Genomic DNA, 22,284 nt, shown 5'->3' with positions numbered 1-22,284 from the left:
AAAGAAATCCCAAACTAAGGGCTGGATCCTCAGCTCCACATAAGCAGGATGACTGTGTTGAGATCCTAGGTGAAACCTCGCAAGCAGCTGCCAAGGGTGGAGTCTACCACGAAATGGCTGGCGACTCCTTGTGTGTAGCGTTTCTCCACCCGTGGGTCCCTGGGTGGAGCCTTACATCCCTGTGGCCCTCACAGGTTAGCATCTCTCAGAAGTCCTGGTGAGCGATGACTTGGATGGTGAACGTTTCACTGTGTTTTATATTGCTGGATGCCTCCAGTTCCCACTGCCCAGAGTGGAGCTGAAGTTTGTTCATCAGCCCATTGGGTCAAACCAAATCTAGAAATACCCTCTCCACAGAAATGGTCAATAGTAGATGCTCAGAAAAAGGGTTATATCAGAGCACATGCAAAGTGATCTCTCCTATTTTTCACTTTCCCTTCTCCCAGCATTTTTTCAGGACTTCAGAAGGTAGATATTGCATTTGCATTGTGCTTAATAGGTACAAGTGGAGCTGGCCTCCAGGAATGCGGCATTAGGTGGGGCTACAAGTTCACAATATTAAACTCAGATGCGTGAAAAAGTACATTTATTTGCTTGATGCAAACGTGCCTGACAATACTTTAACTAGGTGGCTCCCAATTTTAGTACCTCTTCACATTGAGATTAGGGGTGGAAATAATTCTGCCTTGCTTCAAAGAGTGTGGGTCCCACTTAGAAGTTTAGTTTTGGGTTATCTGGGGGTTTGCTTTTGTATTGAGGAAAACAGCTTCTTTAAAAGCCTTTTTGCATTCGAGTAATTTAATATCCACAGAGCTGATGAGCAGATAGTCCCTGCCCAGCAGGACTGACAAGAGGTCTACAGGATCACCAGTGACATGGAGTGAGTGGATAGGGGTCAACTGCTTGCTGTGTCTTCCAAAACGAAAACAAAGATGTCTCAAATGAAAGAGGTGACGGATTTGAAACATGCAAAAGGACACAGCTTTTCATGACAGTTGTAGCTAAACTCCTCCTCTGAGACTGTGGTTGCTAAAACTTTGCACAGCTTCAGGAAGCAACTGGACATGCTCACAGTAGATAAAATCCTCTTGAGAAGTATTAAACGCAAAAAGCCCACCTACAAATCTCTGTAGCTGGGAGACCTCCTGAAGAAGTATATATATCTACCTCTCTGGTATGTTCTTAACCCTTCTTTAGTCATTTCACCAGTCTCCAAGATAGGGGAATGTATATTTGATAGTGGTTATCTGCAAGGAAAAAATGTGCCACAAGCCTCCAGACAAGGCTTTCCAGAGCTCAAAACCATCTCCTAAGAGTGACTTTCTAAGCTGATACATTGCACAGAGGGAAACCTCTACCTCGGTGGGTTTTTCTGCCTGTATCACTGCTCTGTAACCTGCTTGCTGGATGCAGTCTGTGACCAACAACCACTCACAAACTCATGAAATGGAGAGATAGTGCAGTGGGTGTATGGTTTGTGGAGCATGCCCTGCTGCTATTACCTTGCAGGGGGTTTCCTGGGCATCTGTGAAAAAGGGATGGTTTGTGGTTTACAAGGGAAGTAATTTGACTTGTACCAATGATTTGGGTCCAAAACATCAGCTTCTTGTATCCCAAAGGATGCTGAACCTTCTGCAGCCCGGGGCGTAACTGTCCTCTCTTTGGTTCCAGGGGGATTATGTGTGGATGGACCTCAAAACCGGACGGGAATTCGATGTCCCCATTGGAGCGGTGGTTAAACTATGTGACTCTGGACAGATACAGGTTGTGGATGACGAAGGCAATGTACGTACAAAAGGTTGTGATGACCTTTCTTCAGCAATATGGGCCTGGCTAGGCCAGGGGTATAGGGTCATGATGACCGACTTTGTCACAGGCTTCTCATATGTCCTTGGGAATCAAATGTGCCATAGTTTTCTATTTGTAAGGACAAGATAATGTTGTGTCCCTACTTTTGTGGCAGTACTGGGAGTGAAAAGTTGAGAAGCTTCATGAATATAATGACAACAGAGGCCTCCAAAGCACATTTACATAGTGCTTTGAGCAAACATACCTTGACCTGCTGTTCCCTGCTGTTATCCCATCCTTCCTGACCTCCTACCAATACAGGATGTGCCCAAACACTTGTTCTCCTTCAGTTTCCCACCTCTACTTCTGTGCAGTGGTGGCTGTTTTAAAGGAACATCTATATGACAAGCAGAGGGTGACCAGAAGAGGTTCTCTGTCCTTCATAATTTTTTTTCCAGACTGAGATAATTTTGAATGCTCTCATTCCCTTCAAGGATGGCAGAAAGAGACTTGGTTCAGCAGGGCACTTGTGTCCAATTTGTCGTGGCTTTTGGAGCCCTTTAGAAGTGATGACTCTAAATGACACTCTGCCAATAAAAGTGCGATTTTTGCCACCCCTGTGCATCTCTCCTCTTCTAAATCATCTTTTCTCTGCTCAACAGTATTTTGTGGCAGAGTTAACCAGTGATGCAAAAATGTAGTTGTGTGAAGGGAAGTACAAACCTGTTTTGTTAAAAACACCCCTTATGTTCTGGATGTCCATGCTGCCCTGGATGATGCTTCTGCCAGGATGGCTCGTGTCTCATGTCTCTTGCTGCTCCAGTAAACCAAAAGATGTTTCCCTTCTTCTGCTAGGAATCTTTCAAATTAATCACTGCCATGTACCAGGAATAGAAGCTGTGGCCTGTGTGCTAATGCTGTCCCGTGTATGTTCTTCCACCCCAGTAGTAACTAATTTCATTTATCTTTCTCTGCTCTCTTCCCAGGAACACTGGATTTCCCCGCAGAATGCCAGCCACATCAAACCCATGCACCCCACCTCCATCCATGGAGTGGAGGACATGATCCGCCTGGGGGACCTGAACGAGGCGGGAATCCTCAGGAACCTGCTGATCCGCTATCGGGAGCACCTCATCTATGTGAGTGTCCTCCCCACCTCCACCTCTTGCTCTGCACTGCATCCCCCGCTCTCCGTAGCTCTAGGGCACCCACATGTGGGAAACCCTGATTGAACTGAGCATCGCAAAGGCCACCTCCCCAGCAGGACAAGAGTCAGCATTCAAGTCTCTGTGGTGGTTTTATCAGTGCGGTATATGCTGTGTAGTCTGGTGCACATTCTTGGGGCAGAAGTGAGGAGTGTGTGTGTTTGCCACTAGTTAATGTACTCAAAGAGCTTATGCAGATATGGAAAATTTGGTACTGCTTTCAAATCCTACAGTTTTCAGATACTCAGGTAAGTGCCCGCTGTGCCTTTGAAGGCCTTTTCAAAGCCACCTGGGAATCTAATTTTTAAAAGGCTCTAGAGACTACTAGATTTTCAGGCCAGAGGGAATTGCAGTACAGTCTGACTTCCCAGACAGCATAAGCTAGCAGAGCATATCCAGGATTTTACCTATCAAGTCTGCTTGTTCTGCTTGATGTCCAGTGCCTTTTGAAAGGATGGTTTCGGATTAGAGCTGTGCAGTGATGGAGAGCACACCACTCTGTTACATAGGCTGTTCATATAGTTGACAGCCCCCTGCCCTCAACTCTGGAAGATATCCATCTCTTCTTTCAGAGGTGGATTTCAATCCTAGAGGAAGGGGATAGGGCTGCTGAAAAGGCACCCCTAATTCCTGAAAGCTTGGAGGAAAATAGAGACCCCTAAATTCATCTCTCACCAAGGCACCTTATTTGTTGTGCATGATGGCTAGGTCCCCTGTATTGTCAGTTTAGAGAAAAAGGCATGACCAGAAAATGATTCATATGTTAGATGAACTGAGTTACTCCCTGGAGCTCTTCAGGGAGCCACAGTCATTTATAATGATAAACTAGCAACAGTTAGCAGGCCAAATTGAGGTGGTGTCTGCATGTGCGCTAGGCACCCATGGCAGTCACCAGAGATATCAATAGAGCCAACAGAGCCAAGACTGCCTTTCAGCTGTGCAAACACATGTGCCTGTTGTATGAGGTGATTGCTTAGAGCTGGCTGGAGCTTGGGTATCATAGAAGAGTTTATGCTGAAAGGAAAGTTCAGGTTGGAGGTCTAGAGTCCAAGCTCCTCCAGCTCACAGCATGTCCATCTTCAAGGTTAGATGTAGTACTCATGTGGACAACTACATTCAAGCAACCTGAGTGCCACCCAGGAAGTACAGATAGCCAGTAATTTGTAGCTGATTGGCTCATTCAGGGAACATGTATTTATCCATTGAGCATTGCCCCTTCTTTTTCTCCTGCTTGTGGGCACCCTGCCAGTGGTACCAAGTGGATTCCCGCAGCTCTCTCTTGCTCTCTTGAGAAAGTTGGGATCATGTTGGCTATTTTTTCAGCAGTGTCCATGTGTCTCTCCTTGGGTCCCTGTGCTATTGGGCAAGTGCTTGTTGCCTCACTAAGTGAACAGAGATCCTCAGATAAGATTTCATGTGCGTGTCGTGGTTTAGCCCCAGCCAGCAACTAAGCACCACGCAGCCGCTCGCTCACTCCCCCTACCCCGATGGGATGGGGGAGAGAATCGGAGGAGTAAGAGTGAGAAACACTCCTGGGTTGAGATAAGAACAGTTTAATAATTGAAATAAAGTAAAATAGTAATGCTAATAGTAACAGTATAATAATGATAATAATAACAATGATACACGAAGCAAGTGATGCACAATGCAATTACTCACCACCCGCCGACCGATACCCAGACAGTTCCCGAGCAGCGATCGCTGCTCCCTGGCCACCCCCCCCCAGTTTCTATACTGAGCATGACGTCATATGGTATGGAATAGCCCTTTGGTCAGTTTGGATCAACTATTCTGGCTGTGCCCCCTCCCAGTTTCTTGTGCGCCTGGCAGAGCATGGGAAGCTGAAAAAAGTCCTTGACTAGCATAAGCAGTATTCAGCAACAACTAAAAACATCAGCATGTTATCAACATTCTTCTCCTACTAAATCCAAAACACAGCACTATGCCTGCTGCTAGGAAGAAAATTAACTCTATCCCAGCCGAAACCAGGACAGTGTGCAATATCAGATTGCCCGTGAATACACCCAGGTCATTCACAAAAGCTCTGCCTCTGAGCTCTGTCACCAAGCTATTCACAGGCATCCAGGGAGATTATGAACACAAACAAGCACAGGGCAGAGCATTGTTTGGCAGCATCATACTAATAAGGGCTAATGTAAAGGGCAGCTTTTAACCTGGAGGTGCACATAGGTGGTGATTTGGGCTGAAGTGACTCAGTAACCATGTGGTTTCTCTACAAGTTCTTCAGGTCTGATGGTGACAGAGCCATGTGTCCTACAGAGCTGCTGCGTAAGGGGTGGCCACATCCCACAAAGGGATTTGCATCACAGAGGTTCCAGGTTACTAGTAGTGCCTTGATTGCTCCACACCACTAATGGCTTTGGAGGGCCAGCCCACAATCCTGGGCACAACACAGCAATTAGTGCACTCTCAAAATCAGAACGACACTCTCAAAATGACATAGAAGACATAGCTTGACAGAGGGGCACGTAAATGACCTCTGTCTACACATGTGTTGTTGGAGGCTCAGGATCTCAACTTTAGATCTCATCTTTTAAGAGTGGTGGCACTAGGAGGAGTAGATTTGTGTCGAATGTGGTAAATATTGATGGTGGTTTTGCAAAGCCGAGATATTGTATGGATACCATGTGGATAGGGGATACCCAGTCCCCTGAGGTGTTTTTTTCTGGGATATAATTCACGTTAGTTAAAGATGGTGAAGCTCAGTGTGACTTTACCTTCACTGCTTGAAAGGATTTCTGAGCCTGCTGAGTAAAGGGTGACTTTTCCAATGGGACTTCAGTCCCTCTTGTTTCTTCATCTCCTTAGCTTTGTGGAGGGTGTAATTCTGCTCTAATAAAATGTAATTTTCCTTTTTCTCCTCTCTCACATTTTACTCGTAAGACAAACTGCGGCGGGAGGGTAAGTATGACTCTTGGAGCTGTCAGTTGCAATCGCTGTCATGCCTTCTGCTGGATCACTTGTTTCTGTTCACCATTGTGGCATTCTCATTTACTTTGCTCCAACATTGCTGCTGCTTCACATATGCACTGAGAGCACCATCCCCTTTGCCGCAGAGCTTGATGCTCATGATGAAGTTGTGACACCTTCCCAGAGCTGGAAAGTCCCCAACCTGTGAATGGGGTTAAAGCTGTAAGTGCTTCTCAGTAATGACCTCAGCTTGAAGGAAAGAAACTTCTGCAGCAAAATGAGAAAAAGTTCAACAAGGGCTTGTTGTCCATGGTTTGGCTTTCATGCACTAAGAGAAATCATGCTGAATAGCAAGAGTGTCTGGTGGGGAATTTGGACTCATGAGTAAGGTTAAATCTCTCTAACTGGAGACGAAACCAATGCCTGCTGCTGCTCTCTAAGGATTGCCAAAATGCAGTAGTGTTTGGTAGAGCTTTAACCCCATAAAAATCCAGATGAAGTCAGCCATGGGGCACGAGGGAAGCAGGCTCAGAAAGGATTTGTTTAGGGTTAGTTAAAAGGTAGGTCATGCAGGCAGTAATGAATTTGCTCTGAGATGTGGTTCCTGTGGTCAGCTACGGCACAGCCTGTGCCTATCAGTAAAGCTTTATTTTCCCAAGACAGGAGGGCTTTGCCCTCACCCAGCAATAGAAACCAGAGAGATAATATTTCCTCGGAGGTGCCCTTTGGCCCCTCACCAGCAAAATGGACAAAGTTTTGCATGCCGTCAACTGTGAGAACTGGGCAAATTGTATTTTTCAACTAGGAATGACCTACAAAAACAAGCAATAGTAGAAGAGTTCATGCTGACAAAGTGTTTTGTGGATCACAAGGGAAGGGTCAGTGAGAGCATCCAGAAAGCATTCCTGCAACTAATGGTTAACTCCTTTAAAAGTCTCACTGGCTGCATTTGGGGCAGGGCAGACCAGCATGGTTGAAACACAGGGATTTCAGCCCTCTGCAGAGGGTCAAGCCTTTTTGAAAAAAGGCTCAAGGAAGATTAGAAATGTCCCTAAAATTAACCTGGTAATAAATTATGAAGAGGAAAACAGTCTTCCAAGTATTTGACCCAGGACTGGAAGGAGACTTGGGGTTCACTGGGGATCTTGGTGACGTAATACTATTCAGAAATTGAGCTCACTCCTTCTCTGAGCACTAAGGTTACCTGCTCTGTCCCTGTAGAAGGCTGTTCTGGGAATTTACTGCTCCCCTATTTCAATGCCTTCTTCTAACGTCCAGTCTGTATGATTTCACAGCCAATTTCTACCCTTTGGATTTGTGACAACTTTGTTCTTGAGCTTAAAGAGCTTTTTTCCTTTACTGGCACGTAACTGCCTTTTACAGGGAAGACTATTGTATCCTTTCTCAATTACCACTGTAAATTCAAACCTCACCTGGGACTGAACAGAAAGTTGCTCTCTGGTGTTGGCCATGAGGTTAGAAAGTGATGAGTCCCTAAGGGCTTTCACCATCCCTGCTATAGGACACAATTGCCACCTACTGGCTGCCTTTCAGCAAGCCTGAGCTGGTGGGAAGAGTTGTGTAGATGGTGGCAAACAAATTATCATCTCACTGCACTCACACTCTTTCCATCATGACTGAGGGAAACTGGGCTTGATGGGAGAAACTCGACCTGGAGCTGCCAGGTTGTGTCTCGAGGTCTCCCTTTCCTCTCCTCTCCCCAGCAGTGGTAGTTGTTTTGCTGCCTTCAGAAATGAGGAACAGCTCAGACTTGTTTTGTTCATCAGCCAGTTTACAATATGCACAAAAAGAGGAGCAGCCAGCAGAGCACAGAGAGGTTTTCTTCTCAGTTCACAAGCATCTTTGCCTGTGCCACTTTGCTGCTTTGTGCCAAAGGCTTACTGTCAGGTTTAGGCCACACAGATAAAACCCCATAAGGATTATTTTTTGCTGAAATTACTTTTTTTCTCCTGAAAAGAATATATGTAGCAGTGGGGGCACTTTCACAGCTAGTCCCACCAGGAAAGAAAGGTGGGATTAATCTTGTAACTTTAGTTTCCCAAAGTTAACCTAGAGTAGGTGATTCAGGTCCTTTAAAGTCATGGAGTGAAACTAACCTTCATCTCATGCTCTTTGGCTAGCCCAAGATGAAGCCCTGTTGACTCACTCTCTCTAGACACTAACTTTTAGACAGCTGAAGTTGGGGAAGGAGATCCTTATTCTCTGCCTTGAGCTTGGGATGTGGCCAAACCTCCTAACCTCAGAGCTGCATCTGAGCGAGATGCCCAAGGTCATGAGTCCTTTGGTGAGAGGCTTGAGAGAAATGGCTTCTGGAAGGGCAGAAATGAAAGAGCAAGACACCACAAATGGGTTTGCTGCCCAAGGCCCAGGACAGCTTTGCTCACTCGAGTACCACAGAGAGCATGGGATGGACAAAAGGCCATTTCCAAAAATTACTCAGAAATAGCTGAGAAGGGATATGTCAGGACTGTGTGGGCCATATCCATGTGCACGGGACAATGTTTAAATTGCAGCATGGAGAGGCTTGGTTAGGCAGAGATGGTAGAGAATAATGTATTGCAGAGGGATGCTTAGCAGCTCTGTTGTGGATTTTTAAAAACAGGTTAAACAGACATCTGTCAGGAATAGTTTGGATCCAGCTGGTCCTGCTTTGAGACAGGGCAATGGTCTCCAGGTCCCTTTCATCTCTAGTTTCTCATAATTTGTGCAATGCAATAAATATGTATGGATATGTGCTGGCTCTGGTGATATTTTTGCAAATATGAGCTTGACTTGAAACTCTGAGTCTTAACTGAGGAGCATCCAAAACATGAATTAAGGCTTGAATCCGTGTTGTGCATGAGCAAGGCTGAGTATGAACTGATTTAGATAGTTTGGGACTTTTGCTCCAATTTTGCTCCAGGCTCCACCCTGCAAGCATCTTTGGCTTGACCATCATCTTTCATCCAGCTTTCGAAAAACCTTGATTTTTCTGGCCTCCACATTCCATCCAAGCTGTCAAAGCCTCTCAGCCACATCTCACTGTCCCCATAAACCTTCATGTGCTTCTCCTCCAGACATACACTGGTTCAATACTGGTGGCAGTAAACCCCTACCAGCTCCTACCCATCTACTCACCTGAGCAGATACGCCTGTACACCAACAAAAAGATTGGTGAGATGCCACCACACATCTTCGCAATTGCTGACAACTGCTACTTCAACATGCAGCGCAACAACAAGGATCAGTGTTGTATCATAAGGTGAGCTGGTGAATTTCCAAATGGGCCATATCCTGAAAACAGATGCTGAGCACCTGCAATGTGGTTGATAGGGAACAGCTTACTAAACACATTCAGAAATCTGAATGACCTATTAGATCTTCCATCCACATATTCCCAGTGCACAGGTGGTCTTTGTTTGCAGTCACTGTTCCTAGTAAAGATGCTTTATCGATCCTTTGGTACTTATCTTACAACCCAATAAATCTCATATTCAACTTTAATCTCCTCCTTTAAGTTTAAACCCAATACTCCTACAGACATCAAAGATGCAAAGATCTAAACATTCTGCACTAGGAAGGGCCAGGGACAAGCCTGATCACTGGACCTGTGGGTGTTCACACTGCTGAGCTGGTGTCTTCCTGCATGGCTCCACTCCAGACTGGTCAACCTTGGGGTCCAAGAAGTGCCTGGTCCCAGTTATGGGCATAGTTCACTCCAGTATCTGTCCCAAATGGTGGTATGAACCAGACTTGGTTCCCTCAGCCCTCCAACACTATTCTATTAAGTTTAGAACCCTCAAACAGTCCTGTATGCTTTCAGGACACCATCTTCATCTAAGGCATGCCTACCCTAATTTTCTTGCACAAAAACATTTCTCTGGAGCACCCCATGCACAGTATTTCAGATATGTGGGACTGAAAAGACCATGTGGTAATGATTACCTTGCAGGGCTAAAAAAGCATCGTATGCAGCCCAGAGAGGAGTCAAGGCCAGGCATGATGCAGTGCGCCAGTGGCCAGCCAACCCTGAGAAATGAGGCAATTTGGCCATGGGGCCAGGACTGGTTACTGAACACCAGGAAGGTCCATTTCAATCATTTATACTGGCTACCCCATATATCAGATAGGCCATAGACTCACACCAAGGGATTTCTGCCCAGCCCTTCCTCTTGTGCCATTGCAAGATAACAGAAGTTATCTTTCAGTGGAGAGAAAGTTTTGGGGAGTAACTCTTGCTTCCTGCCCCATGATGTTCTCCTCTCCTACCCGCCCCTTGGTAGGACATGCCTAGGGGTACTTTGAAAGTGTCTGCCACTAAAAGGCAGTATTTCACAGCCTGCCTTCTAGTGTATTTCGGCAGCTCAAGACTGGTGATGAAGGTGCCCCATGGGACCAGCCAGCCCCTGGACCACAGGCCCATAGTTTGGTGATCGTACCTGGAAAAGCACTGCCTGAAAGTGCTTCCTAACCTTCTTAGTACTGATTGAATGATGGTATTTGCTGGAGAGACCCAAGCCCAAGCAATAGCTTGGGCCAAATGGACTGGAAAACAAATCTGGATCTTGGCTGGAAGCTGTCTGGTACTGTGTCCTACCATTTTTCTTACAACTAGTCCTTGGGATGCTGGAAACCCATCCTTAGTGGCCTCGTCCTGCTTGTGCTAGCAGATAGGCACAGAGACATCGGTCCCTTTGGAGACAGAGAGAGACACATTAGCAGGGGTGCAGCAGGGCTTTCACTGACCTCGATTCCTGTTGTCTTTGCAGCGGTGAATCTGGAGCAGGGAAGACAGAAAGCACAAAATTGATTCTGCAGTTCCTGGCAGCCATCAGCGGTCAGCACTCCTGGATTGAGCAGCAGGTCCTGGAGGCAAATCCCATCTTGGAAGGTGAGACCTCAGGTGATGGAGGCATTTTTTTACTGGCAAAAAAGTTCAGATTCAGGAACCACAAAATATGGCCAAATGTAAGTCCCTTTGTTGTATTTTGAGTTTCAAAAAGTGACAACATTTTTTTAAAATATCAAAAGCAATGATGTAAACATTTGTTAAACAGCATATTCGGTTTCTTTCCATTTGAAATTATTTTTCACAAGATAAATATTATCTGATTTGGGCTTTCAGATTTTCCATTAATATTTCTGACAACTACTGTTGAAAGCCAAACATTTCAGCTGATCTGAAGTATTGTTCAATTTTTTGATTCACTTAAAATTGAAAAATGTGGTTTTTCCACTTAAATCAGAACTTTTTTTCCCCAAAATTTCAAAACAGAAACCTGAAGTTAACCTAATTCTCTGTTGAGTCTGGGATTTGAAAAATGCTGATCACCAGATACACAAAGCTCTTTTGAAAAATCTCACCACCTCTTCCAATGATGGAATTATAACTGTATGCAGAGCACCAATATCCTGCAAATGCTGCATATTCAGCTAACTAATTTTTTGTTTTATTTGACCGTCATTGCAAAAATCCTATTCCTATTCTTTGCTGTTTCAGCAAAACATGAGATTAATTTGACCAGAGATTCACAGTCTAAACGCCTTGTGCTGGCAATACACAATAGCAAACTCCGCCTCTTCTTTCCAAGATCAGTGAATGGCAGCAGAATGCAGAAAAAGAAATTAAAGCAGTTCAACAGAGAACGAGATAACGAGAATCAGCTCGTGGCTTTAATAGGTACATTGGCAAGCTGTTACTGTGATCTGCCCCACTGTTTTAATTGGATGTCTGTAAATTAGATAGGTGATCTGACCCTCTGACCCCAACATGATGCCAGATAGACCTTTTACTCTTATGCAGAAAACCAGCATTTTCCTTACAGAATAACATTATTTTTACTTCTCCTGCAACTCACAGAGAGCAGTGTTTTGCTAGGTAAATAGTCCCCTAGGAATCAACGGAAATATGAATATCCTAACTGCTTTCCACGAATAATGTTAGCAGAGCAGGAAAGAAAGTCACTGGCTGAGCTTTCCTTCTCTGTGCTCCACTGGAGCTTCCTTCAGTTGTGGCATGAAGATGCAATGAGGCTCTCAGGGCACCGCAGGGCTGCCTGAGCATTGGTGCTGTAAAGCATCACGGTGCGTGGCATGCACACAGGGTGTTTTTGAACATGCACTTCATCACTGCTAGGATTAAGGGGAAGAGAGGTTCTGTATTTCAAATGCATCTCCATCACCTGCCAGCAATCCTGGAGCTGACCAGGGCACTCATGCCAGCAGTCCACACCCACACAAAGGATGGACATGGGTACCTTTCTCTGCACAGTCTGTTTGCAGGGAGAAGTCTCCTGCTGGAGGTTGGCGTAGTCCCTCTGTGTTTCCCTAAAGGACGAGCTCTTTACTTTCCCTCTCAGTCGCCAAATCACTCACCGGCAGCTCTGTCATTTCCCGCACAGCGTCACCTTGCATGCTGCAGCACCCTCCTTCCAGCCTTGCTCAACCCTTTTGTATTTCATTGGCTGCTGCCAAAATCCTGCTGTCCTAGCCCTTCTTCCTGGATAAGGTCACCTCATTCCCATGCCTCCTTCTCTGTGCTCCTCTCTGTATTTCCGAGGACAGTCATCTGTGATATATCCTGTTTCCCCACAGTGAGATGAAATTGAGCCAGCCAAACTTAAGGGAAAGGCTTTGGGGCTGCTTTTTACCCTCTGAGCCTCGCTCTTGTGATTATTTTTTTTTGCCCATGAGACCAGATCTATGATCCTCCCTGCATCAGGTCCTCTCTAACCCACTGCAATTCTTCCCCACAGCTTTTGGGAATGCAAAGACCATCCGTAACGACAACTCCAGCCGATTTGGGAAGTACATTGATATCCACTTCAACAAAAGGGGAGCCATCGAGGGGGCAAAGATTGAGCAGTACCTGCTGGAGAAGTCCCGGGTCTGCAGGCAGGTAAGGCAATACATCTGCAAGGTGTGGGAGCAGGCACTCGTTCAGTGCTGTTCTCCTCGCAGAGCTGATGCTTGCTCTTCTGCTACAGGCCCAGGACGAGAGGAATTACCATGTGTTTTACTGCATGCTGAGAGGAATGACAATGGAGCAGAAGAAGAAGCTGGGTCTTGGGAAAGCCACAGACTACAACTACCTTGCGATGGTGAGAGCGCAGCGAAGCAGAGGTTTGGTGGGGTGATGTGGTGAGAGATTTCTAGCAAGGGAGAAAGAATGGAATTGTGCTTCCTCCACAGCCCAGAGCTGCTTTGCTGGTTATGACCTTACCAAGTCTTAGCCGCACGGTTGGTGGGACTTTGTCCCACCACCGCAAGCCTCACGGTCTTAGTGCAAACCCTTAACCCCTGTGTATAGACCAGGTTATTTCCACTCTTTCTGTGGAGCAGGACACAAGTTTGGATGGTTTTGGAGTTTGGTGCCCAGGCCACTTGTTTGGGAATAACCAGGGTGTTAGATACGACCCAAAGTTCTTGCAGCAGCGATGGACGGGGAGAAGTGCATGGAGCATTCTCAACAGCATATGATGCTGAGCTGCCTCTGCTCCACATGTCTGACCAAGCCAGCCATCTCCAGCCCCACTCCCTATATACCAGTGCCACAATCCAGAGGAGCTGGTAGAAGCAGGTATAATTAAGGCTGGCCCATCATCAGCAAGGCTGGGACCCAGCTTTCTAGCTGGATCAGTGGCACCCTCCGGCATGTTTCCTTCTCTCCCTTTATCCCCATCTCAGGGAGCTTTTTCTCCTCCGCTGTTTGCAGCCAGACTCCAGGGTAGCTGGGGACAGCAGAGTAAGTGCAGGTCACAAGGCTGAGCACCGAATCATAGTATACACCAAAGGGCAGAGCCAGATCCACAGGTTCAACATCATCTTTTGCTTATTCATCCCTTAAATAAAATGTCTACTGATTTAGGGGGAAGCCCTGGATAGCTTAGGGGTATACCCAGATGCTCTCTGCTTTACCCTATGCACTGTGCACCCTGTTCCTCTCCCCAGGGTAACTGCACAACCTGCGACGGCAGAGATGACAGCAAGGAGTACGCCAACATCCGTTCCGCAATGAAGGTCCTTATGTTCACCGACACGGAGAACTGGGAGATCTCCAAGCTGCTGGCTGCCATCCTGCACATGGGGAACCTGCAGTATGAAGGTAAAAGGACAAAATACAGGGACGTGGTCCAGCGCAGTTCTACTCTTTATTCTGCATGGTGAGAGGGAGCCAAGCTTAGGGATGGAGGCCTGTATCCAGATCACTTGCCAGGGTGCCATGCCAGGGACTCAGGTGCTTATTTGTGGTGTGTAAGGACAAGAAAGGAAAAATAAGTCCACCTGCCCACTCTGCAGGGCTGCCAGACTCCAGTATGCTCAGTGACATCCACCTTTTCTGAATGTAGGGAGGTTGAATATGGCCGCAGGCTGTTCAGTAGACTCAGGTTTTGCAAGGAGAGACTAATGGGGTGTTTGACAAGTGCCTATGTGATTGGATATGCCTTTGTAAAGGTACCAAACCGCCCTGCTGTCAGAAATGACACAGTGATTTAAAAAGCCTCTTTGGAAGACAGAAGCCTAAAGCACTTAAATGCTAGAAATGTTTTTGCCCCATCAGTCATTTAGGGCGGCTGGCAGAGCAGAGTACAGGACCTTTGCAGATCACAGCAGGACTCCAGCAGCTGCATGAACTTTTCTTTCCATTCTGATGGGCAGATTTTGCCTGGCCAACACAGGGAAGCAGTGGAGGAAGACCCTTTCCCTTACCCCTCTGCCTTTCTTCCCCCAGCTCGGACCTATGACAACCTGGATGCCTGTGAGGTTGTTCAGTCAGCATCGTTAATCACTGCGGCATCGCTGCTGGAGGTCAGTGTCTCCGCGGCGCTGCTCTCCCCTTTCTGGCTGGTTCCCATATTTCTAGTATTGTGGCAAAGCTTCATCTGAACGAGGCGCTCCTTGCACCACCAGCTCTAGGAGGCTGAAGAGGTGTGGGTAAGCCATACCTTGCCCTGCACTGGCAGCATGAAGGTGGGCGTCTCCATCTGAGCTGGGTACCTGAGCTCCCCTTCACACCAGTGGAGAGAAACAGGCACTTTTGTGACACGTCTTCCTAAAAAGGACATCCAAAATAGTTCAGTCTCTGAAATAGAGTGTTTCCCTCATTGGTGTAAAGAGAGTTCATTACAGTAGCTGCGACAGAGATGTCACTTACACTGTGTGTATCTGAAGTGAGGTGAGATGACCCTCACGCAAACCATCCATGCAGTGGCGGGAGCATTCTTCAGTGACTTCCCCAGCAGGTAACAGGGCTCCCTCAGGGACACCATCTCATCTCCATAGGCACTGCTGGTCCCAGAGTGTGATCCACAGCTGTCGGCAGACTGTTTCCCTGTACTTTAGGGCGTGGACATTTCCCTGGCTTGATCTCAGAAGTATGAAAAAGGGTCAGGGGGATGCAGAGCTACATTATTCCTGGTAGGATACAGCTTTGCACGCTTTGCTTTTTCATCTTCTCCCCACACCTCATTAACATGTCACACGAAGTCACAAGAACACTTTCCATAGTAAAAGACTGTATAAATGTGTTAATTACTCTCTCTGAAAATGCGTGTGACATCATTTGAGATATTTGCCCTGTACAGCTAAGAAAAGTCAATTATCTCCAGCCATAGGGGGCTGCCGTGTTCCTCTCTGGCCATGCACATTAAGGCCAGTAGCCCAGGCCATTTTAAGGAGATCTTGTGTTGTAAAATCAATAGCTGTGTTTGGTGGTGTCTTTGCCAGGTTGACCCTCAGGATGTGATGAACTGCCTTACCAGCCGGACTATAATCACCAGGGGTGAGACTGTCTCCACCCCTCTCAGCATGGAACAAGCACTGGATGTGAGGGACGCTTTTGTAAAGGTAAATCTTAGGGTATTCCTTTCTGTTCTTGTTAATAAACTGAAGAAATCTGCCAGTTTTGAGACGAGAGCATCCAGTGCACAGGAAAAGTGTTTCGCCTGGTGCCTGTGGGAGCTCAAATCAGCGGATGGCCTTGAAACTATGTTCTTACTGGGATGCACAAAGAGTTGAGATAGAAGGAGTCTAGATAGCCTGGTGTTCAGGGGATTTGCAATCTGGACTCGAGACTGTCTACACTGTCACTCAAAGATGACCTGTGGAAGGAGCCAGCATTCTGAGATGATTTCACCTCAACTTCAGGAAAATGTCCCAGCTTGACCCCCAGGGTTAGATCCTCAGCTGCTCTAAATCAGAGCAGCTCTATCAACACCTGTAACACCCACACCTGATTTTCAGGATTTAGGCATGTCTGCAGCAGTAAATAAAGCCGACTGTCACAGGAATAGGGATAGAGCAACTCAGCAGCCACCACAGCACTTACAGAGAGCATCACCTGAGGCTTTGCGGTGATGAAGGTTGATGAGGTGGGTGTGCACCACTGCTGTGCTGTTTGTAGCCCCACTGCAAAACAAGCATTAGTGGCCCACTGCAAATGTGGCTCTGATCTTTGGTGGGCACTCTGGCCAACTTGGGCTCTCCACTTTATCTGTGGGGGACTAGTAGATAAGGCTAGCTGATTTGACACCTAACTGGTCTGCAGATCCAGACGGTGACTTTGCTAGTGGTGATAGGCCTTTGGATCAGGCTCCCCTCCTGATAGTACTGCTGTAGCTCATGCAAAAGAAATTAATAACACTGTAAAACATGCAGTTCTGGAATTACTGAAGCTGCAATAACTTCTTCATTAAATCAGCAAACTCTTCAGCCAGTACTGTGACATTTAAGTCAGCACCTTGTCCAGGCGAGATGTCCTTGGCTTGTCTAGCAGTATAACACAGCTCTGCAGACCAGTAGAGAGAGATGTTTAGAAACCAAGGAAAGGACTGTCTGGCTTTACAGCAAGCCCATAGATCCAAAATTTAGGACTATCCAAATTTGGGGGTTTGCTTTCGGTTGTCTTTTATCTAGGCTTTCAGGTCCGTTTTCCTTGATCTACATAACAGCCCTCGAAGCTTTAAACCATGCCAAGAGACTGGCATAAATGTTGGTGAGCGTGTCCTCAGGGACTGTCCAGTTGCTGGCCATGCTTTAGGGGAGCCTGTGCCATCATGAGTGAAGTGGTGCCACAGACTAGCAGGGTGAATTGCTAACCTGTCTCAGTGACCTCCATCTTTGGGATATTGCAGGGAATTTATGGGAGGCTTTTTGTGTGGATCGTGGAGAAGATCAATGCTGCAATTTACAGACCTCCTTCCCAGGAACTCAAGAGTGTCAGGAGATCCATCGGCCTCCTTGACATCTTTGGCTTTGAGAACTTCACTGTGAACAGGTATGGAGCCTATAAAAGGAGAACGAGGTCTTAACCCTCTTTCACCACCCCAAGCTCAAGGTCTTGTAGTCCTTTCACCTCTCCTGAGATGAACAGGACTGGGCTGGGCCAACCCTTTTGCTATATGAGAGATTATCAGAGCTAATCACTTTTATGTTGCAGCAGACAACATATTTCCTAAACTGATTGGTTTAGGCTACACATGTATAGTGGCTATAACATTTTGGGGGGGAAGAAAAACCGATTATCTGAACTGATAAGGAAATTCTCAGCCAACAGCAACCTTACTGAGTGGTTGACATGGTCTGAGAGCATTGCTTCAAGCATGGAGAGAGATGGAGAAAGATAGACCATGGTGGATCTAAAGTGGCCTTTCCTTGATCTTCCCTCCACAGTTTTGAGCAGCTTTGCATTAACTTTGCAAATGAAAACCTGCAGCAGTTCTTCGTGCGCCATGTCTTCAAACTAGAGCAGGAGGAGTATAACCTGGAGAACATCAACTGGCAGCACATCGAGTTCACTGATAACCAGGATGCCTTGGACATGATTGCCATCAAACCCATGAACATCATCTCCCTCATTGATGAGGAGAGCAAGTTCCCCAAGGTGTGTTTTGGGCTCAACCCTGCTGCCGGTGACTCTCCTCTTTTTACCCCCTTTGCACGCTGGCACCCTATGAGAGGGCTGATCAGCCCCAAACACACATTTGTCAGTGGGTTACCTATTCATAGCTTTCATTGCTCTGTCACATTTTATTCCATGAGTACCATAACCCTGCCTAAAACAAGTTACCGTTTCGGGTGGAAGAATATGCCTGCAAGAGGCTCAAGAATAGCCTTTGACAAAATTTAAGAGAAAATAATATTAAATATACTTCCTTTGGAACACTATCTTGAATATAACATAACATACCAGCAATATTTAATCCATTTCTTTCATTCCTGCATTTGAGATATCCCCTCCAACACATCTCTTCTCAAAATAAATACACATTGTCACCCGAGACAAAAAAGAAATGCACTATTGAATGGAAAACTATTTTAATGGGACAAACCCTGGTTAAACGTCAGATCTTTTCCTACATGCACAGGGTACAGATGCCACCATGTTACACAAGCTGAACTCGCAGCACAAGCTTAACACCAACTATATTCCTCCGAAGAATAACTATGAAACACAGTTTGGTATTAACCACTTTGCTGGAATTGTTTACTACGAAACAAAAGGTATGGGGCAGCTCCTGGGGCACTGCAGGTGTGTGGGGATGCTTGGGGGAAGGTGAGCTGCTGCTGCGTTGGCGCAGAGCAGCATGGTAGCCCATAGTAGTGTCAGCGTGCTCCTTTTCTACCTGCACTGACTTGGCCCTTCAGTGGTGCCCATGAGCTGCAGATGTTGGTGCTCTTTCACTCATGCATGCCCATGACAGAATTGCAGTGCTTTGCACCATGCGCATCCTTGATCCAGTCTCAAGATGCTCCTCTGTCTACTTCTCTTGGTCCCACTTTCTCTGCCCACTCATTACCCCCATTACCTCCCCAAGAACAGCCAGCAGTCCAGCAACCCAGAGGCTGCTTGCAGGGCACATCCTGGCCATGTTGCACTGTGCCATCGATCTATGTGTTTTCCCGTTATTCCTCTAGGTTTCTTGGAGAAAAACAGGGACACGCTGCATGGAGACATCATTCAGCTGGTGCATTCCTCAAAAAACAAATTCATCAAGCAGATCTTCCAAGCAGATGTTGCAATGGTAATGCAGGCGAGAGAAGATCTTTATTCACGGGGGGTGTTCCTGGAAGGGGCAGAAGATTTGCAAAGAGTCACACTGCCCTGATGCTGTTTGGGGAGTTTCAAACCTGTTAGTGTGAGCCAGCCATCAGAAAGCGTTCATGTGGTGTCATGGGTACGTCCACACTCACACCCCCAGTTCACTGCATTCAGTTTGTCAAATATTATTTTGTGCTGTAATTGCTCCTCTCCAAATTGCATAGGGATGGGAACAATAAGGTTTATTGTAGAAATTGTAGAAATTGATTGTAGAAATCTGAGAGAGAAAGAGCTAACCCCTCCAACTGAGTGATCTAGATCTATGCATTACAGACCAGAGCAGAACGAAGGGACAATCTGGCTGTTCCTTAAGCACCACAGCAGGACTGGGAGGGACCAGCCAACAGTCGTGGTTTACTGTTAAGACAGCAGAGAGAGTGGACACCAGTTACAAAAGCTGAACTTTAAAGCTCCCCTTTCCAAATCCCAGTCCTCCAGGAGGGTATGTGCTTACTCCGTGCTCAGTGCAGGAGAAGACCATGTGTACTGAAGCTTTGGAGAAAGGCACAGTTACTGCTTTAACTCTTCCTACCCCATATAGGTCACTATGGCCAAATCCCCCAGCCTTTCCCTAGGCAAAGCCATGGGACTGCAGAGGGTGGGGATAAAATTTTCCAAAGCAACCAATTTTTTTAGAAATTGGGGTCCTGTTTCCAAATGCCAGCCAATGCCACTGATGGTCCAAGGGACTTAGGGACTTTCAGGAGTGCCAAACAGATATAAGTGCTGAATTCCTTTGCCTGTTAAGGGAAAGAAGTGTTTAAATTCCCAAGAAATTTCTTTAAATAAGCTACAGACACTTTTTCAAGCCTTGTTGATAAGCCTTAGCCACTCAGTTCTGCTGAAATGAATGATCAACAGCGAATGATGTGATAGTGAGTGAAGGATCAATCCTTTTGACTTCATTAGGAACAAGATAACATTTATCAGCCCTAATTCAGCTACCAATTGGCATGACACTCCCAGTGGGTTCCAAGCTATCGCCAGGTGTGGTTAGTCCTGCTGAACTAGACACTAACTCCCTTAGCATCAGTGCTGCCATTTACTTTGCTTTTTATTGCTTGTTCCTCACTGCTTTTTATTTTCAGTGCAAGCTTTGCAGTTCACCTTGAAAGTGATTTCTTGCTTGTTTGGGCAGATCAGAGATGCACTCTGGGGAATCGATGAGAGGGAGCTCTCAGGTTTATACAGTCATGCAGACTTCTTCAGGGGAACACCTACCAAGCATCTTTAAAAGAAGCTGGAAGTATATGACAGCAAAATTGAGATGTCCACCTGGGCATTGTCTAGGACCCGAGAGCTGAGACCTTTTAAAGCATCAGAGCACTTTTTTTGAAATAAACCTTTTCTTTTATAGTTCCATTAAACGTCTTCAGAATCTGTCCTGAGTGGTGGTCCCTGTGCTTTGATACTTTAATGATCTCTGCTCTTCTTACTTGAATGAGAAATTAGTAACTTGACTGGCATGAAACTGGAAGAGGAGCAAACATTGTGTACCAGCTCCCCTAATCATGCACAATGTTAGTGTGAACTGGGAGAGCACAAATCCCCTAAACACCGCACAAACAAAACTGCTCAGGCAAGCAGGATCCAACATGGGGCTGAGATGATTTTGACATGGCTTTCCACCAAAATTCAATAACCTGTGCAGTCCTTTTCTTAAAACACATTCCCCAAAAGAAGGAGCAGGTGAGCATGGGTCATGGGAATTGACTGCATGTAGCAAAGAGCTGAGGCAAAGGCTCTTGTTGGAAGTGTGCACACCTTCCCTGAGCACCAGTGAGACAATCCGTGGAGAAATCTTCCAGAGACACTCAGGCCAGGCCAATCAAATCTAACATCTTCCCTTAAAAAGAGACAAGTGGCTGCTTTGCTAGGAGCTAAATCAAATAATGAGGCATTTTGCTCAACAGCTTCCAACCTTTGGTCCTCAGGAGCTTATCGATGAGTTTGTGGGACTTTGTGAGTCCATGAAAAGCAAGTCCATATCTGCTTTACATTCAGTCTTGCAAATGGGATCCTTATATGCCAGAAACTTGAGACAGCCACAGATCAGAGAAGTCTGAAAACTAGTTGAGAGCATATATTTGAATATTGTAGTAGCTGTTTGGTCCCTGAAAGACCTAACACAATGAAAGCTGTGTGGTGAACTGGGTATTGCTGGAGCACATGGGGCTGTGCAGCCTGACTTATGCAAGCCCATCACAGAGGAGGTTTATCTGCATGTGTTTGCTGAATTGGAACATTGCTTTGAGCGGTGCCAGGTGAAATGATGGATTCAGTGGGAATTGTACACCGTTCCTCTGAGGTATCAGCCCGTATGCTCTGACAGCGCTGGTTGCTCAAGGAACATGTAGAAGGAGCAGTGGGGGATGGAAACCAGTGAAGGAAAAAACAAACAGGGGGCTTTCCCTTCTGCAAAAAATTTCAATTCCATAGAAACTATCTATCTGATTAGTTGGATTAAAATTAGGGAGAAAGGGAGGGATTTCTTTAGAATTTTTGTGAAAAATTGTTTTTTTCCCTGGCATCTTCCAAACCACTGTGTATTGAGAGCACTGGTCACAGGACAGCAGGGATGTGTGAGGGAGAGGTGTGGGGGGTGGCTGAAACTGGATGGATAATGAGTGAGGTTAAAAGATGTAGAAGAGCTGTTTCCAAGAGGCAAGAGCTGGACAGTGGCGGTTCCCTCAGATTCAAGGATGTGAACATGGCGATGAAGGGGAAAAGCCAGGAGGGGATAGACAAAAATCTAAGAATGATAGACAAAAATCTAAGAATGAATGCATTTTCTTTGTGAGATATTTTAACAGCTGCACCTCCAAGACTAACAATGTCAGGCTCCCATTTCGGTTATTCCTTCTTTTCACTATTTGCTCTTCTCTGTCTCTGTTTTGTTTTGTTTTGTTTTGTTTTTCACCTGTGCTTCATGTAGTTTCTCTGTGGCTATGCATCCAGCACATTTGGCCAGTCGCCCACACCCACACCAAAGGTAAACTGAATACATGAGTTCCTATGTTGTATATTCACCTCTCCTTGGCAAGGATTGTGCTTTGCTCTTGTCAGTTTATTCCTCTTCCTACCCTATCTATAGAGGATCCATTTCAAGTGACTGATGTGACGGAGAGCATTTTTACAGCTTGTTGAATAGATGCAGGTGTATGACTCATTTATTTCTAGGATTCAACTCAGAAGAGCTTTGTAATGATGGCAACTCGGTTTGGATAAAGTCAGAACCAGCCCAAGCCAAAGTTTTGGGCT

At 46.1% G+C, this 22,284-nt stretch overlaps 1 protein-coding gene across 2 annotated transcripts in view; it reads left to right on the top strand.

Annotated features, from left to right (window-relative positions):
- The first annotated feature begins 1,665 nt into the window (after positions 1-1,665).
- MYO7A (myosin VIIA) overlaps positions 1,666-22,284 on the top strand; it is a 63,366-nt gene continuing 42,747 nt past the window's right edge. For both annotated transcript variants that reach the window (XM_075728041.1, XM_075728040.1), the window contains exons 1-13: positions 1,666-1,785; positions 2,775-2,927; positions 9,002-9,186; positions 10,694-10,815; positions 12,680-12,822; positions 12,911-13,024; positions 13,875-14,028; positions 14,656-14,732; positions 15,651-15,770; positions 17,057-17,199; positions 17,595-17,805; positions 18,290-18,425; positions 18,840-18,946. In XM_075728041.1, coding sequence (XP_075584156.1) covers positions 1,687-1,785; positions 2,775-2,927; positions 9,002-9,186; positions 10,694-10,815; positions 12,680-12,822; positions 12,911-13,024; positions 13,875-14,028; positions 14,656-14,732; positions 15,651-15,770; positions 17,057-17,199; positions 17,595-17,805; positions 18,290-18,425; positions 18,840-18,946 — 1,764 coding nt within the window. In that variant the 5' untranslated portion in view covers positions 1,666-1,686. The remainder of the gene's footprint in view (positions 1,786-2,774; positions 2,928-9,001; positions 9,187-10,693; positions 10,816-12,679; positions 12,823-12,910; positions 13,025-13,874; positions 14,029-14,655; positions 14,733-15,650; positions 15,771-17,056; positions 17,200-17,594; positions 17,806-18,289; positions 18,426-18,839; positions 18,947-22,284) is intronic.

The sequence above is a fragment of the Pelecanus crispus genome, chromosome 1 (assembly GCF_030463565.1).
Source record: "Pelecanus crispus isolate bPelCri1 chromosome 1, bPelCri1.pri, whole genome shotgun sequence".
In the NCBI taxonomy this organism is placed as follows: Eukaryota; Metazoa; Chordata; class Aves; order Pelecaniformes; family Pelecanidae; genus Pelecanus; species Pelecanus crispus.
This window is presented reverse-complemented; position numbering and strand designations above follow the sequence as displayed.